Source organism: Amblyomma maculatum, chromosome 2 (genome assembly GCF_055883805.1).
Source record: "Amblyomma maculatum isolate TAMU_Amacu chromosome 2, ASM5588380v1, whole genome shotgun sequence".
Lineage (NCBI taxonomy): Eukaryota > Metazoa > Arthropoda > Arachnida > Ixodida > Ixodidae > Amblyomma > Amblyomma maculatum.
The window spans coordinates 108258515-108276547 of NC_139345.1; the positions used below are offsets into that span (position 1 = coordinate 108258515).

At 42.7% G+C, this 18033-nt stretch overlaps 2 protein-coding genes across 4 annotated transcripts in view; both read left to right on the top strand.

Annotated features, from left to right (window-relative positions):
* Nucleotides 1-11708, top strand: part of LOC146199516 (uncharacterized) — an 80941-nt gene extending 69233 nt beyond the window's left edge. Inside the window, 5 exon segments of the mRNA XM_084592137.1 lie at nucleotides 2996-3157; nucleotides 4378-4575; nucleotides 5212-5353; nucleotides 9737-9894; nucleotides 11351-11708. Of these exon segments, the coding sequence (XP_084448263.1) occupies nucleotides 2996-3157; nucleotides 4378-4575; nucleotides 5212-5353; nucleotides 9737-9849 (615 nt within the window). The 3' untranslated portion in view covers nucleotides 9850-9894; nucleotides 11351-11708.
* A 3249-nt stretch (nucleotides 11709-14957) lies between these two features.
* The window catches only part of Tlk (Tousled-like kinase), a 137229-nt gene continuing 134153 nt past the window's right edge, over nucleotides 14958-18033 (top strand). Inside the window, exon 1 of one of the 3 annotated variants that reach the window (XM_084595016.1) lies at nucleotides 14958-15446. The gene's annotated coding sequence lies outside the window, so the exon portion shown is untranslated. Of the gene's footprint in view, nucleotides 15447-15816; nucleotides 16203-16274; nucleotides 16426-18033 lie in introns of those variants that run through there. The other 2 variants (XM_084595018.1, XM_084595019.1) reach the window with 2 other exon arrangements.

Below are 18033 nucleotides of genomic sequence, written 5' to 3' on the forward strand. Positions count from 1 at the left end.
CACCCCCTTATCTTTTGGAGAAGAGTATACATTAAGAGCAAAGAGACTCTTATCGCCTTTTCCTTTGGGTAAAATCTCTAGCAGGACGTAGTCCTCCCTGCTGCTATCTATGGTATGCTGAATCACTGTGGTGTTACGATGGACTAGCATGGCCGTAAAGACGCTCGATACGCCCCCTCGATCAATTTCTGGTGGTGTAAATGTCTTAAATCCCGGTAATTTAACTGAGCCGCTAGCCTCCTGCAAAGCTATAATGTCCGGCTTACTATCTAGATTTTGTATGTGCAACTGCAGGTTCCCCCGCTTGCGACGGAAGCCCCTGCAGTTCCACTGCCAAACCTCAATTTGCTGGCGAGGGGCCATGGTGAGGCACTAGGTTCACTAACATCGGCTCCTGGCCGACTACGGGAGGCAATCTAGCCTCTAGCATAGCATTTAGGTGTTTAAACATACCCATTACTTGGGTCTGGAAACCCCTTAAGTCATTGGTGAAGGCGTCAAGACGCTCCTCAATCTTGCCTAGTCTGGCTTCGATCTTGTCGACCCTACCTTCCAACCTATCCTGTCTTTCTTCCAGTTTTCCTACTCTCTCTGCAAGGGTAAGCATGTCCCTCCTAAGACTAGTGACTTTAACTACTGGCTGCGGCGTGTCCGCCGCCGAAGTTTCTGCTATTCTCTTCGCATGAGCTCCCTCATCTGCCGGCGGCGGCCTTTTGACCGTCCCCCGATTCTCCACTTCCATAGCTGTACAGTTATCGTCCACGCTAGAAGCGTTCGCCTGCGCCGCTTTCTGTGGGGCGTCCACGCTAGAAGCGTTCGCCTGCGCCGCTTTTTGTGGGGCCTGGGCCAGCGGCGTCTGTACCCTTTCTACTCTGCCAGTTTTAAGCGCGCGTTCCATCTCTGCCATCCTAGCTTCCATCTTTTTGATAGTTTCGGCTTGCTGCAACACCTGCCTTTGTAGCTCCTTCTCTCGAGCAGTCTCATTTTGGGAGCCCGCGTTTGGCCAGCTCACCTTTTTCCTTGTGGCACTGGGACTTCTTCCATGACCGGAACCTTGCCCTCCTCCTTTGCCAGGCTCGGGTCCGGGCAGTGACGGGAAGGAAGCTGACCGGTTCCTTCTCTTGCTATCGCCTCTCGCACCGCTAGATGACCGCTTCCTGGGCCTCGAACGCCGCTCTTCCTTGCCAGTTTGGCTCTTGTCCTTGTTGCTGTGCTGCGAACGCCGCTCTTCCTTGCCAGTTTGGCTCTTGTCCTCGTTGCTGTGCTGCAGACCCGTCGGCTGCTGACGGGCTAGACGAAACTTGCAGTTGCGGCTTCCCGTGCTGTGCGCCCCATGGCACACGATGCAGTCCGGCGTGCAGGTCAGCGACTCTCCGTCCGGTGGTGCAGGATGTTCCTTCCCGCAACGGCGACACAAATTAGTCTTCGGACGATAGCAAACGTCCGCCCGATGTCCCACTCGTCTGCAGTTATAGCAGGTCTCGACTAACTCTCTATACGGGATCACAGCGTACAGACAGTTCCAATAAATAACTTGCCGGGGAACGCGCTTCCCGCCGAAAGTGATCTGAATCGCCTTTGACTTGCCCAAAGGTCTGGCATCCAAAATGTCCATGTCTTCGTTCTTCTTCAAGAATCCTGCGCGAACTTCTGCCAATGGGCATCCGTTGTACGCATTGTAAATTACTCCGCGCACAGAGTTCTCCGGCGCCGCCACGTACGCCGAAACCTCAAGGTCACGACCGCCCAGCTTGAGCGTCTTTACATTCGCATATGCCCCACTACGATTCATACACGGCGTGCTCACCGTCATCGTGTTGTTTGTCTCATTGACCCGCACCAGGTCTTCTTCCACCGCAGTCGCGTTCGTCAGCTCTGCTGCCGCTCTCAAGGCACATCCGAGCTCCCTCGGCGTCACTATACTCAAGTCCCAATTCTTGGGCCGGCACACAACCTTGAAATCCTTGGCTGGCATCTTCAGAAACGGTCCCCGTTTCTTCCACACCGGCGCTTTCCCCCGCTTGACTTGGGCTGCTCCGTGCGTCTGGCGCCCGTCGCTGCCCGCCTGTTTCTCGGTAGGCCTACTCTCGGAGTGATCCCCGTACACAGACTTCTTGAATCGATCTTGCGCCTTTAAAACCCAGGTCCATTCTCCCGCCTCGAACTCTTCGGGCGATATAGATTCTCCCTCAACGGAGTACTCCATTGTATTCAGCCTCGCAAAGGCCCACAACCACAAGTCACAGCCCCGGAGCCCGGTGCCGCAGGCGTCGGCTCGGCCTAATGATTAGGCCTGATTTGCCGCGCCGTGGTCGAGTACAAATCGTGAAAAAACCCCTAAAAGGGGGGAACACTTGCCAAAATATGGTGTCCACAGGTACAGGGCAACTGCCTGCAGACGAGTCCACAAAAAGCAAGTCCAAGGCACAGCGCGTTCCGCCGAAAATCGGTCTCAAGGCGGGAGCTCATGCGGAACACGTCCGCACAGCGTCCGCTCTACAACCCTTCTCCTCCCTGGGCCCTAATCTTTTGACAAAGGGTGTACCTAAGCTGAACTAAAGAATGCACTACCAGTATATGCCGCATTATAGACAGTAGTAAAAGAGTAATGCACTGTAATAGCATCACCCTGGAGGAAACAACGGAAAGCTTCAGAAAAGGTTGGTACTGTGCACATGGTACCGCAAGAGTATTTCTCGAGAATCAAAGCATATATTGAATCAAACACAGTATTCATAATAACAGTCTAATTTTCTTTCTACTAGTAAAACAAGCCTGTGTAGTATGAAGAACCTTCATTTCAATGCATAGTACAACAGGTTGATTTTGGCATTGTAGACTGAGTCAAGAGTAAGAAAAGATGTAAAGGACTGGTGCATCTGAGTTTCATACTGCTCCTCATATCTGTTTGAATTAAGGATGTTCACGTTAGCAAAGCCGCATATTTTATAGTTGGGTAAAAAAAGTGTGTTACCTCTCTTTCTGCCTGTCATAGGAGGGGATGCAGAATGGTGAGAGCGAAGAAATCTTGTACTGCCAGCGGGCCAGTTTGTTCAACGGGAAAGACAACGAATGGAAGGAGAGTGGCTTGGACGAAATCAAGCTTATCCACAATCCAATCACTCAGCAGACCAGGCTAGTGATGAGTCAGGAGCCTGTGAGTTTGATGCAACTCTGTAACTGAGTGTTCTCGTTCTTCAGCCTGAGGATTTTATTAAAGAAGAGCCCTTTGCAGTCATGAGAACAGTGTGCCAATTATAAGTCGGGCAGGTCAACCAGGTTCTTTCATGCACATTCAACATCCAAAGTACCATCTCTGCTGTCTCCCTCTTCTGTGGTATTGGAAAATTTGGAAAATGATGAGACAAACAGGAATTGGCTGGTGGCAGAAAAAGCTTGAGCACCTTTTGCATCTGACCTTACTATATTATGTTGTGCAATGTAGTTTTAAAGTACACCTCTTTAGCATGGGTGCAGAAATTAGATAAGTGAAGCCTAGTGTGTAATAAGGGTAGAGATGTATGCGATGTGCTTCTAAACCAAAATATGAATAGTGTAGCTAAAAATGTAATCAAACAACCGAATATTGCTTGAGAGAATATTTGTATTAAATGAACAGTAGTGCGAAACATTGAAGCACCAGCAGCGATTCTGCAGCACAGTGCTATAACTTGAGAAATTAATAAGCTACAGCTGTTAAAAGATGCAACAAAGGGTTGCAACATGAAGTCAGCACCTTAACTCTAGGAATCTCAAGTTATACATATCGAAAAATTATCCCTTGCATTGATGAGAAAAGAAAATACACCAGAGCCACACCCTAAGACATGAAATAAGTTATGAGGACATGAAATGAGTCACACGAGTCATCGTCTCCAAGATTGGGTATCATGCATGGTCTGCTAAAGTTGCCTGAGCCCTGTTGCTTAGTCTGGTCTTGGAGACCATATGTTTGAGCATTACAAAAACCATCGCACAGATAGACTATGCCAGAGCGTTGAACCACTCGTTCTGCGCATATTGATGGTGGTAAAATGCTATGCGGTATTCACGCTGACTCTGTTTACGAAGAAATTATTAAAGAAAAATATGCTGGGCCTTATTCAGACCTTGTGCCAAAGAAAAGTATTAAGAACATAGTTGGCTTGTTTTGATTAATTTTAAACATGTGGTATTGGGCTCATTTGAATAATCGAACAGGATGTCCAGAATTTCTAAATGTTAGCACAGCCCTTAACAAGAGTTGACTGTTGACTGTGACCAGGGCAGGCTTGTCTTGTGAAGCACTTTTCTTCGCAATGTTCTGTGACTACTGCATCCTAAGTTATTGCATACATATTTCGTTCTTTGCTGAATCACTGTCTTGTCTCCGAGCAGGCCTACAACCACTTACTGTCGCCTCAGCTTCAATTCAACATGGTGGATGACTGCACTGTCACCTGGTCAGTGACAGGTGTCTCGGGTGACACAGCAAGTTCATACCTGCTTGCCTTACGTTTCAAGGGCAATGAAGCAGCGGAAGAATTTGTGGATGTTGTGAAACAACTGAGGCAGAACAACTTGGCACCATCTCCTGTAAGAAGTGTCTTTTACCCATCGGCTCGCTGTAATTACTTTGACAGCTCCTTCTCAAAAGGCATACCACATACCCGTGACAACCTCTTGACGCTGAGAGTTGAACTAGCGAGACAATGAAGCACAGGGTTTAAAATATTGGCCCTCTACCCTGTTGTGTGTTCTTTGCCACATTCAGTGCATTGCAGTCTTCACCAAAGCAACCAAGGTTTTGTTTGTCCAGCCATTCTTATTCACACTGGCCAAGGCTACCCAATTGAAACAATTTTTTTTTTTCTGACAGAAAAAACTCAGCTTGGTGATTTAAGAATGAAACAACTGCAATGCACGCCCTTAAATTTGTTTGCATTGTCAGTTAGCTAGGCTTGTCTAATTGTAAATTTAATTGTATGTAAGGCAGGCAAATATACTTCGTGCTCATTCTTCACAGCCTCTCTTCAACCTTTCATGTATACTTGTAGGCACCCATACATGTGCACGTACAAAGCATACTTGCCATAACAGTAAAAGTTTTCCCGGGAGGAGGTAGACCACAGTAAGTGGATTAGTATTGCTTGCATATCCGTATGCCACTTGGCCATCTATGGAGCCATCAGTTTGCTACATGTGTACTAGACTGCTGCATGTACTTTTCAGGTGAAGGCAACAAGCTGCTCGTCAATTGATTCAGGCATGGCTGCTGGCACTTCTTTTGGAGGCCACTCTGGCCACTCTAAGCAAAAGGTAGTGCGATCGCTGTTTCAGAATGGTTCCTCAGCAGAGAATGCCGTCGATGTTGGTAAGTGCTGCAGGCCACTAGCCAGAGTTAAGAAAGCATAGCTATGTGCTGCCTCTTTATAACCTAGTTAAATATATTGTTAAGATTAAGGTTATAAGTGGGTCACCAAGATACTTTGTTGGTCGAGTTGGTACTTATTCATTATGATTATAAACAGCGCAAACACGAAGACAAAAAGGACAAGATACAAGAAGCCACAGTACAAGCGCTGACTCACAACTATGCCTAAGCCCTTTACTCCAAGGCCCAGAAAAAACAATCATGAAGAAAACGAAACAGTCACGTGAAACAACCCCTGGGTTCACCTGCTGCACAAAAAATCACTTTTATTATCATATTTTATTTCAACGGACAATAAGTGTGTCAGCAAGACTTCTCTTGCTCTTTCAAGCAAAGAGGTGTCTTTTTTAAGTGATTTTTTGTGCAGCAGGTGAACCCAGGGATTGTTTCACGTGACTGTTTCGTTTTCTTCATGATTGTTTTTTCTGAGCCTTGGAGTAAAGGGCTTAGGCATAGTTGTGAGTCAGTGCTTGTACTGTGGCTTCTTGTATCTTGTCCTTTGTCTTCGTGTTTGTGCTGTTTATAATCATAATGAATAAGAGGGTCACTTGCTTCACTTGCAATGTTCATGCGTAATCTGGTGCTTCATACTGCATAGTTGCTAAGCGCTTTATAGTGGTGTTTTGTCATCAGCCCTGCAGGGCCAATTTATTCCTAATGATAATATAAACAAGGAGAGGCAAAATTTAGACGGAAAAATTCTGATTAGCTAAGTACACTTGATGTGCAGGGAGCATCGGATGGCAGTTTAGGTGATACAGAGTTTATCTTGGTCTTCTTTTTAGAACAAGCAGCTCATGCTGCTATATTTAACACATAAATGGTCATGCTCAGACCTATTATTGCAGAGAGAAGTTGAATTCCTAACAAGTAAAGTCAAACGGTGCAATTGTGAGAGCGAAAAACTTAAGCTAAAATTTAGTTCTGAAAACTTGGCTGTCCTGTTCTGAGTGCCCTATTGGCTAAACGAGAAGTCTGCACACCATACAGCACACGTGCTGAGGCATCAATTAATTTAACTGCTGCATAACTGTCATGGATGCCACAACATACCCAAACAAATGACTGCTCTAAGCCCATGCTTGCTTAGATATCTGCTCAGACTAATCTAAGCACACTAGCTGATAGTGGTTAGATGGACGTAGAGGCTCCCAACATCATGTCCGAGTTTGCAAATTGGTGCCTAATATCTCAAAATGACAGTGCTAAATTTCAGAGATATTGTCTTACTGCATTCCCAATTCTAGTTTCTTTCAATTTTCTCCTCTGGCCTACTATAATTGATTATTGAAGCCAGCTAGTTATGACATGCATGCCAGAAATACTGGCCTTTTATGATTAAAACTGATATTTAAAGAACAAATTTGTCATGATGCTATTACTGTTCTTGGTTTAAACTGAAAAGTCCTGTCCCTACTAGTAATGTTCAGGAGGTACAGCGGAAATCTGAAATCCAGTAAGCGTAAACAATTTAACAAAACTAAGTGAACTGTGGTGTGATATAGTGTCAACATCACAGAATTTATCCCTTCTCTAGGAGTTGGCTGTCCTAGCATCTCTGGTAGAATGAATGTAATGTTTATTCTACAGTGTGTAGAGGAAAATGAAAAGCTATTTGCAAAAAATTTAACCTCCATTTACTGAGTCATAAGTACAATTTGGTGAAGGCTTATGCCATGTTGTGGAATCTCCTCTGCCCTCACTGCTCTTGTGCTGTATCTTATTACTGCCACTAAATTAAGCAGCTGGTGATAAATTTCACATTTTTCACACTTCAGTGAGTTATGTAAAGGTACATTCTTCATATCTAGCACCAGTGCTGCAAGGTAAGAGTAACTTTACAGTATCATTTTAATGTTTGTATGACTTTTTCTTGTGTGCATTAAGGCCATGCTGATCTCTCTTGCATTTCATAAAAAGAAGGGAGCAACCAAATATGACAAATGCATCCCTGGCCTGTGGTTGAATCAACTTTCAGCCTTTAGTGATGAATGAGCTCAGTTCTGACAAAAATCGGTGAATACCAAGCATTAGTATTCCGAGAAAATTAGTGTGGTTTTTACCATAAGTGTCAAAAGATTATGGGATGCCAGACTAGCAAAAGACTTGCATTGTTGCGTACTCATCGCATGCATAATACATGAGCTACACATACAAGTGCAGATTTGAGTATTCTCTACCAGACCTCTTAACTCGGGGTGCATGAAAATATGGATTTTTCGTGGGTCCAGCATACTACAAACCTTTTATACTGGTCATACATTTTTCCTATAAGCTTACAACTTCATGGAGTTAAAGATAAAAGTCGGCTGCTGCGTCTACTTCATGCTTCCAGTGTAGTGCATATATCCAACTTGCCCAACCTCCTGTCAATAAGATACTGCACGCCTCTGTCCAACAAAATGCACTTTTGTACCTTCACATTATAAAGCAAAAAGTGGGAAAGGCAAGTGGATGACGATTGAAGAAAGAAGCTTTCATTGCAACTTAGAGTTTGCCATTGTAAAACAGTCTCATGTTATGTGAGTTCTTCACAGCAAAACCATTAGTTTACATGCTATTTGTAAATGTCAACCATTAGTTTACATGTTAATTGCAAGTGTCAGATATTCAGTCAAATAGCCTCGCCGCGGTGGCACAGTGGCGAAGATGCCAAACTACCATTCCAGATTACCTGGGTTCGAACCCCATTGCCACTGGCTGTATTTCGATGGAGATAACACAGACAGGCGTCAGTGTGCTGTGCTTTGTCAGTGCATGAAGATACCCAGGTAGTCGAAATTACTCCACAGCCTTCCACTATGGCGTCTTTCATATCCTGAGTCACTTTGGGACATTAAACCCCATAATCTGAACCATATTCAGTCAATCAGCTCAGCTGTATTATCATCATGCACTGTTTTGTTGGTCTGCAATTATACAGGAAGAAAAAAAATTTAGAGAGGAAGTGACGTCACTGCTGAAGCCGCCCCACCATCAGAAGATGCAGTCCTTGCTCCTACATTAGGCAGCTCTCTCCTCTCTCTTGCTTCTCAGTGGCAGCTGCGACTTGTGCACAATGGCCTGCAAGCTGCAAGCAGCGACAATGACACCATTACTATTCACCATCTAAAGTAGGCTTAAAAATCACTTGACCATGCTTTTCACAATGCATCTGGAATGCATCCAACGTCTCCCTGTCTTTTCATTTCTCTATGTCTGCCATACAAGCATGCAGAATTTATTGCACCTATAAACTTGGAATAGAAATGTAATGAGAACTTGCAATTCAATCATGACTTTGCTATCTTGATTACTAGAACAGCATGTATAGTAGCCATAAAGAACCCTAGCGCCAACATTTCATTTGCATACATGTACTATTCATCGAGAGAAGACTGCTAAGGAGCATGTTCTGTAAAATTGCGTATCTGCATTAGGACTAGCAGTACTATACTCCACAACCATAATTAGCTCTTGTGGCAGTATATGTTGTGAGATATCACATTTCTACACAGACCCATAAAATTTGCATTGTTTTGTTTCCACCACAAATGAGCATGTAAGAAATTCCACTGACACATCCATACATATTTGGAAGGCTGAAGCGATGTATCCATTTAGGGTGCCCCTCTGTAGTGCTTCACTATGTACAGTTCTATTTGTTTATTAGTGTGTGAGACTTACTACTTGGGGTGTAGCATCGAATTTCACTTGGCTGGATCTTGATGACCTTGACCTAATTAAGTGTAGGTGTCCACCGAAAAGTGAGACAGATACTGAACCTTCCTTTCCTCAAAACAGCTTAAACAAAACATGTTTTAAAAATTGCTGAATGAAAAGGCAGTATGACCTCGACTTCGGATAATGCACCTTCCTTTTCCAAAAGCCAATTTAAACAAACAAAAAAAATGTTTCTAAAAATTGCAGAATGGAAAGGTGGCGTTAAAGGTGCTATCATCTACTCTCAAGGTGAAGCTTGAGCGTCTTCCTAATTCAAACTGTCGAACTGTGTACAACCTTGCTAAACCAGTTGCAACACCATGCTTAACAGAGCTTTCACTTGTATAGCTAGATTCAAGCAATTCTTTAACCCCTACTATTTTTACTGACAATACTCCATGTAGGTTTGTATAAGTATGCATTGTTAATTTTTAGTGTGTGGTGTAGTAGCAATGCTGTTTAGGGTCACAGTTCTTTTATACTTTGTTTTGTAATGTGCCCCTTCTGCTTGGACCACGTTTGGTCTGCAGAATGTGATAAACAACCAAAAATAAGTAATATAAATACTCTTATTCCTTTAGTGTTATCTTTATTTGTTTTGTTTGCTTTATAAATGTGCAGCAGGTGGCTGCGAGAGAATTGGTAAGCTGGGAAAAGAATGTTGTGATAAGGACGACGACATGAGTAATGGTCAAGGCAAAGAAAATGGCTGCAACGTTGATGAAGGTGATTGAAAGTATGAAAATGGAAGCACAGAGGCAGGTGGAAATGCTCATCAGGTGGGCCAACATGACCTCTAAATCAAATTGCGCTGCTTAATCAAAGTTACAATGTTCCTATGTGATGCGACTTCAGACAAATGCACTAAAGACTCCATCCTGCAGAGAAGGAAGGGCATAGCTCTGGCGTGTGGTAGTTGGCAGCTAGGTGACATAGCTGAGCACCGATTCATTAGTAGCTTGTGTGACGTAACAATATTGCATACTGTCACAAAGTTGAGAGCATCCGCCAGTGTGGTTAGCTCACTTGAGGTGGGAGGGTGAGTTAGGAATCAATCTTCGAGGGCTCCTGGATGCCGAGTCAGGCACGTTGACACGGCTTGGTTAAAGTGGGGTTTTATATCTATGCCGGTTGGTAGCGTATGACTGGTAGCTGGATAATGTGGCAGTTTAGGACTGTATGCTGAGATATTAGAGGCACAAGTTAAGGCAATGGAAATAAAGTGAGCAGGAACTACATATATGTGAACGAGGATCCGCAAAGGGAGATGCAGATGGGAGCCATCAATGCTATCGTGCTATTGCTGAAAGGCAGAAGTGTCCCCCATGATTTTCTGCATAGCATATCTTCGCATTGCTGCTTATTCTACACTGCAAGGCTGTGTCGTTCACCTTTCATATAACTGCAAGAGACCTTTAGCTGAGGAAATGTTTTGAATTCAGGTATAGTTACATTTCTGTGAACGATAATTCTGTACCATGAGTTGAAGTATCCCTGTTGTAGTTAAGTATAATACTAGCATAGCAAGCATATTTTTATTTTATCTCAAAGATGAGCTTCCACGTATTGAAATTATATATAGAAAATCTTTTATTATGCATAGAGCCTGGAGCAGACAGCTTTTCGAGACGTGCAGGGTAATGGTTAGTCCTTGCTACTCGGTGATAAAAACTGTTTCTCTTGTTTGCAGCTTGCCTAAAGCTCTAGTTTACCAATTTTCCAATTAAACGTAATGCAAATTCTTGCACTACAAACTCCAGTCACATTAATGTGCCCCTCGCATAGATTACAGCTGAAATTATGTGATAAGAACTTAGTGCAATTTTCTCCCTGTTAAGAGTCAAATGAAATGCCAACGAGCTTGGCCCAATTATGGCCAAAAATTTGACCTAGAGACAAATGCTGATAAGTTGGGAACTGCATGGCTTTGCATGATAGACAGTAATGATTAAATGTGTTTTGTGTTTCTGCTTGTTAAAATTGTCTGTAAACATGAGGTGTGCATTACTGGATACAGTTGTCTTGAGCTAGGCTTGCACTAGTAACTCCAAGTATTTATTTTCTTATTGCTGCATTCTCTCTTGTTCATTTTATCATGTACTCACAACGTGCGGCGTTAGGCATGTCTTATCTCCCATGTGTATATCTAACATCACGATTGTGTGTATGTCAGTAACATTCTGTACTTACCATTTTCTTAGAATATTCTAAACAATGCCTTTTTCCTTTTTTTAGTCCAAGAACGTTCAAGAATGGGGCTGCTGGTGAAGCCACGGAAAACCCTGCACAGAGCCATTCAGAATGATAATCAAGAAAGAAAATTCTGCCCTCTATTTTAATCTATGACGTGCATAGCTGTCTGGCTAAGTAGACAGCCTTCAAGGTCAGCTTAATATGTCAAATGTGACCAGAAACAATCTTGCCATTTATAGTAATGTAATATCAGCACTGATGCTGGAGAAAAAAAGGAATGGTTGGAAGAAAGAAGACACATTTGTAAACAAATGAAACAAGTGCAATTCTTTTTTTTTATTTACGTGCTGTTTCAGTAAAGCCATGAGGCAGAATAAAAGCAGACTGCTGTTTGTTGTGATTTTCATTTGTGTAAATGCATCTTGCATATTGCCACTTGATGGTTTCAGGAAGCCCACGAGAGTCTCTCCAACTTTTTCATCTCTCAGCAAGAAAAAGGAAACAAACTGATGAAACCGTGGCATGAGCATGCCTTCGTTTTCCTTTTTCTTTTCTTTTCTTCTTTTTTCCCTTGTGTTGTCATACAACTGCTGTCTATATGAGCCAGTTAAAGAAAATAGACGATGTTGTTAGCACCCGTGTTTGCGTCCATCTCTCTTGTTCTTGTCCATGTTGCTATTGCGCTGTAGTCCTCAGTATGATAAATCAACAAGCCAGCCACTACGTATTACGTTTTCCGTTTTGAATACTGGCATGTTATGGTAGCACAAAAATGCGACATCTTAGCGATAAATGCAGGCCTGCACAAAAAGATTAAAATGAAGCTGGCTTCCTAGCTTTCCGAAGTTGTTTTTTATGTTAATTCTCTGCAGGGCTGGCCTGTGAAAAGAACAGTTGTTTGATCTGGCTTCCATTCCTGCCTTGTGTCAGGGCACAGTAGTGTATGTTGCAGTGGTTAAGTGTCTGGGGAACTGCAAAATTCAAAATTTTGTTAGGTAATTTTAAATGGCTGATTATTTTTAGCTCAGTGAGAGCTGGTAGCATTTGGAAATGAGAACACTTTATTATATGCCACACAAATGACCTGACTAAATCCTAATACAAGGTTATAACAGCAATATAATGTTTATAATTTATAGAATTTAATTTCCTAAGCATATATGGTGAACAGATTGAAAAGACATGTACAAACCCAGTGAAAAAAAGAAATGAGCCAGTTCAGTTTTCTGATTACTTCAATTGGTACATACTGGAAAAAAATTGAAATGCATTTTTAATTCTAATTGGTCACACCCACTGGCTGTTTGAATACCTGTTAGCACCTTTAAGTTCCAAATGAATTTTGAAATAGAATTTGCATTCCCAATTGGAGTTTGAGTTCCAAATGGACACTCTTTCAAATTCCAAATGACTTTCCAAATCAGATTTGTGTTCCCAACTGAATTCTCAAATCCAGTCGGTCAGTCTCAAATTCCAATTGAAATTCAATTGGAGCCCCATTTTCGACTGGTCGATATATGCTCTTCTAAATGGTTTTCATTTGAAATTTTTATTCTCATTTGGAGTCCCAAATCACAGTAAAAACAGGATCATCACGTTCCAGTAAGGTTGCAATTCGAAATTTTTCATTTGGAAATCCTAACTGGAAGACACTGATTCCCTTCAATTGGTTCGTCATATTTCTCTCTACAAATGCAGAACAGTGAACTTTATATCCTTCTAAGTAAGGATATAGTGGATTAAGGAGGTTAATCTGTGGAATTGCTTTCATCATTTACACAGTCACTGTGGTCAAGGATAAATGAATAGCTTCATGCAACAGACAATTGTCACTGACAGGAGGACCCTGCAAAAAGGGTATACATAAACATGAGCAAGATAGCGTTTAGTGAATATAATATTGAGCTTATATTTGTACCTTGTGGCTATAGATGTTTTTGATGCATTTGTTTGGCTTGAATTCTAAAGAGCATGCCATTCTCATAATTTCAATTTTTTTGTGCTCAACTGCTAGCTAGCTCAACTGCCTAGTTCTTATTGTTTAGGAGACGAGAGTGCTGTTTCTAGGAGTTGGATAGCAAACAACAAATTTTTCAAGAAGACTAAACACTCACAGTCTATGCTTTGCATTGTTTGACTTCCTATTTCACTACAGGTCAAATCTAGAGTGCTGTTTCTAGGAGTTGGATAGCAAACAACAAATTTTCAAGAAGACTTAAACACTCACAGTCTATGCTTTGCATTGTTTGACTTCCTATTTCACTACAGATCAAATCTAGCATGCTCTATATCATTTCGTAGTTTAATTCAACAGAATATTTTATGGGCTGGGTCCTCATGCAGACAGCGGTGACTTTTATTTGATGCATGTTGTGAGCTTGATAACTATAATGCTCAGATTGCCATGTGAATTTGTGCATTCACTTTCCTGAATTAGTATTTCTGGGGTATAACCTGTAAAATGCCAATAATTATATGTAGGTAACTGTTTTACTGCACGTGCTGCTATTGAGAACACTTTATTTATACCAGAATACACTAATGTATTTGTACTAGCAAATAATGTGCCTTAAATGACAGAAGCTTGGAGTGGCACGTTGATACAAGTACGCATTAATCATAAAATTGTAGTTGCTATGTGAAACCAACTTCGCAATTGTGCGAGGACATATTTTCTTGTAGCAGTGAATTGCAGCCTTTCCAGTGGCTGCAGTAGCTAAGTGCAAACTCTTTTGCCTCAGTGTTCATGCATATTCTTCATGCACATACAGTGCTCCAACATAAACTGCCAGTTTTAAAAGTTACATTTTTGTGACATTGTGACGCATAAGTTGAAGTTTTGTGTTCTGTAAAGTCGAGAACCCGTTGTTTTATAAGTGTCTTCATGTTCATAGATTTTAATAATTTGCACATATTATAAGAGCATACAGTGAATTCCTTAAAAGTGCAAATTAATCTTAAATTTGTGTAAACATTTTGACCATTAATTACTTCTGCCCAAAGTATATTGGCTTGCAGAGACGCCAGGTTTGGATTTGCACTTTAAACTTGACTATAAAATGAAATGAATAATATCGCAGACTGGTGGAGAATCATGTATTTTTACTGAGATCATTGCATGAGCACATGTTTTGAATGCAGGGCTATAGTGGTGGCCCATAGATTTTGAAGGTAAGACCCACATATCCACCAATCGAAGGATTAAGAATAAAAGTAACACGTATATGTAGTTAATTTGTGTGGAGGCAACTTCTTGTGTGGCATACTTTTTTTTTTTTTTTTTTTTGCTACATATACTTTTAAACTGCCTTCTGCACCTAACAAACTAAATTATACAGCTGATTTTGGTATTATTTTTTTCACTACGGCCTTTTGCAGAATGCACGCGCATTGAGGGGAACAATCTAATATCGGAGTATCGTATATTTAATTTGAAGATTTTCGTTTCTTGTGCTTTTTTTTTTTTTTCTTTTCTGTAAACAGTATGAACCTGGCAGTGGATGTCATTTGCACAATGCGAATTCAATTTATTGTAGAAAGCTCCCGCCCAGAATCGCGTTTCATTAAGTAATGCAGTCACTCATAATCCACTTGAAAAAAACGCAACTTTGTAGCGCACGTGCACAGCAGCCTGGACAATAGGAATTTTATCACGCGAAAGAAGTCCGAGATTAAATTTGAATTAGTAGGTAGTTAAACGACACGATGCGTTTGAGTGTGGCTCATAGAATGACTTACAAACTGTCCATAACATTATAAACCAGCCTTTGTTGTTTTGCGCTTTCGAAGCGCTTCCGATAAACTCATTAATGGTTTGTGACAGTCGACACGTGACGTCACCAAGTGTACACAAAGTTGTCCTCGAGCATAGGCTTAATAGTTACGAATGCTTCGGCTTTTCCCATGTGATAGACTCCCTGCTGTCTTTATGACTGGACCACAGTTTCTGTGTGTTGCGCTGAGAATGTCTTTAATGAGAATGTGCTGCCTGACAGGTGCCGGTGCACCAGTGCAGTGTTTTCTTGGCTAATGTGAGTGATCTGCCTATCGCCATCTTGAGCCCTTCAAGCTTACCGTCAAACAAAATTGCCTTGTTTTTGGGACACCACGAAAGCACAATTGCCGGTCGTACTTGCAGGTAAGCATCTCCTCACATACCTCATGGCTGGTGGACTTCGCTCTCTCTCCAGTTTGCTGCCGATTCGTGGAAAAACTAAAATGTTGGTATCACGGGGGGCAGTAGTGAGCGCACATTTAAAACACCCAAAGCAACCGTGTTCTGCTTTGTAACATCGCCATTAGGCCTAGGGAACGGTGATTTTACGCTGTTGGGAGCGTTTATTAGCAGTGCAGACCAGCCACGAAAGTGGATATTGTACCCCGCACAGAGATTGAGCCCAGTGAAGCAGGCAGCGCGGGCGCAAAGTGCGTACTGCTACCAGTCACATTAGCAGAGAGGGAGGGGGTCCTCCGCGCTGTGTGCCGGAATCTCGAGTCACCGTGACGGGTACTCGCGACATTTTTTTTTTTTCTCGAACTTGCCTGCTGGAACAAGTTAGCGAGACTCATCGCCCGCTGGGGCAATCATCAATCTCGGGAGTGAACATCTGAGCGTATGCAGTATATCCGAAAACGTATAGCGTAGCGGCCCGTCGTTTGTGTGTGCGTGTATGCGGTGGCGTCGGACATTTCCCGTCTACGTTTTAACTCTTGTTACGCCGATTGTGCGAGGCGGAGCGAGAACAGGGGCAGAAGAGGCCACGAGTAGCTTCTCACTGAGCCCATTGTGGTGCGGGACACTCCCGATCGTTCGGCTGCAAAGAGGACAAAATTACAGTACACGAAGGTTGAGTGCAACGAGAAGATTCCTTTCGGGGAAGAGCCACCGTTGTCGGTATTTTCGGCCTTTCTCATTTGTATATCGGGTTCTTCTAAAGCTTGTGTGACGGGCACGAAACCGCCCTACTAGAAGTGCGACGTGTGCGTAGCAGGCGTATCCTGTGCCTGCAAGACGTATCGTAAATAAGCTTCTTGATCGCCGCCGCGGATCAATCCTAGGTCACGGCAATAGTTGAAGGACTGGAAAAGGAAATCAAATGGATTTGGCCCTTCCGCAGGTTCGTCTCATACCAGCAGAACGGCAGTTGCCATTTAGCATTGCTGTTCTGCCTTGGGTTTCGTGCAATGTGTCGTTTTCATTTTGTTGTGGTCACTCGCAGTGGGCAGATTTTTCTAGAGTTGCGTTGTTGGGATGCTCAGGCGATGTGCGATTTTGGCATAGGATCGAGGCCCGGGCTGATGCGCACGGTGTTGTCTCGGCCCTCTCGGCGATTTCTTTTCACCGATCCATGCGGTCGCTTTTTAAAGTTACTTCTTCGCCCAGGTGTTTGCGTCGTTGCGATCGTAGGCAGATAACCAGCTGTTTCGACTGACCTTCTGACGGGTGACCTAACTATTGTGCACTCACCCCACCTTCTTACACATCTGTAGTGGTGTAAAAAATCGGTTTTCCATGCCTTCGGTTTTCCAGTGATTGTCGCCTAGTCGTTTGCGCAGATCCGACTGTGCCTTTTGACGAGAGAGGCCAGGGCTAGCTGACCTCGGAAACGGTCAGCTGCATTTTTACTCCTCGCTAGGTTGGCATGCCCTTGTTGAGCACTCAGTGTCCACTTATTTTTAGGCAAGTTACATTTTGACTTCTGGGCATAGCAAGCTGCATACATCAGAAGAATATTAAGAGTGTGTGCTAGTGCCACTTGGCTTTATTTTTAACCTGACAGCAACACAACACAGGCATCCTTTACTAAGACTGAAGTTCATACCTATCCTTTAAGCCATGAAGTATTAGCATCCAATGGCACAAATTTCCAACACAATGCGTAATGTTTGCGCTGCACAACAGTGTTCCTATTTGATACTGCATTTAGTTGGAATTCTGGGATGTGTGCATATGTCCAACTGCATTATATGATAGATAATTTCTTTGTTGCTGGGGCGCCTTGAATAGCTGCAGTGGTGCAACTCCTACTTATTTATTCTCCTACTTTGGTCATTCATTCATTCATTCATTCATTCATTCATTCATTCATTCATTCATTTGTATATGTGTGTGTGCACTCACTGAAGTAAACCTCTGTTTACATCTCAAATGTTTGCAGTTAGAGAAGAACTTTAATCTCTGCAGCTCATGTAATGGCAACCGTGTTTTCAGTCTCAGGATGGGTTCTCGATTTTAACAGTTAATTCAGTTGCAAACATCAACTGAGGTTGCACATATATAAATGTTAGGTGCTTCTTCATTCATTAAATATACTTCCGCATCTTGCTGTTGTGCTCTTGCGTCTCAGATTTAAGTGTAGAGACATCCTGTCGTTATGTGCAACATGTGGTAAGGGACTTTGTAGCAATGTTCATTGGAAGGTTGACCTCTGAATCTCATCGTGAGCCAGAATTAACATTCTTGAGAAGTGTGCTGTTGCTGGTATTTCGTTCCTCTCACTTGTGATAGCTTACTTGGGCCAATGTTCTGGGCTCCTGTCCACAGCACAAGTGCTTCATACTTTATCTTACGGTGAAAGCAAGGCATTGACCAGGTTAGCTTTAGCACTCTGCCACGTGTGTTTCTCGTATGCACCTTTAATAAATTCCTGCAGTGAACTCGTCATTTCTTAAATGACAGCACAATGGGGGAATAGCAGTTTACAGAGAGATGAATTCTTCCAAAA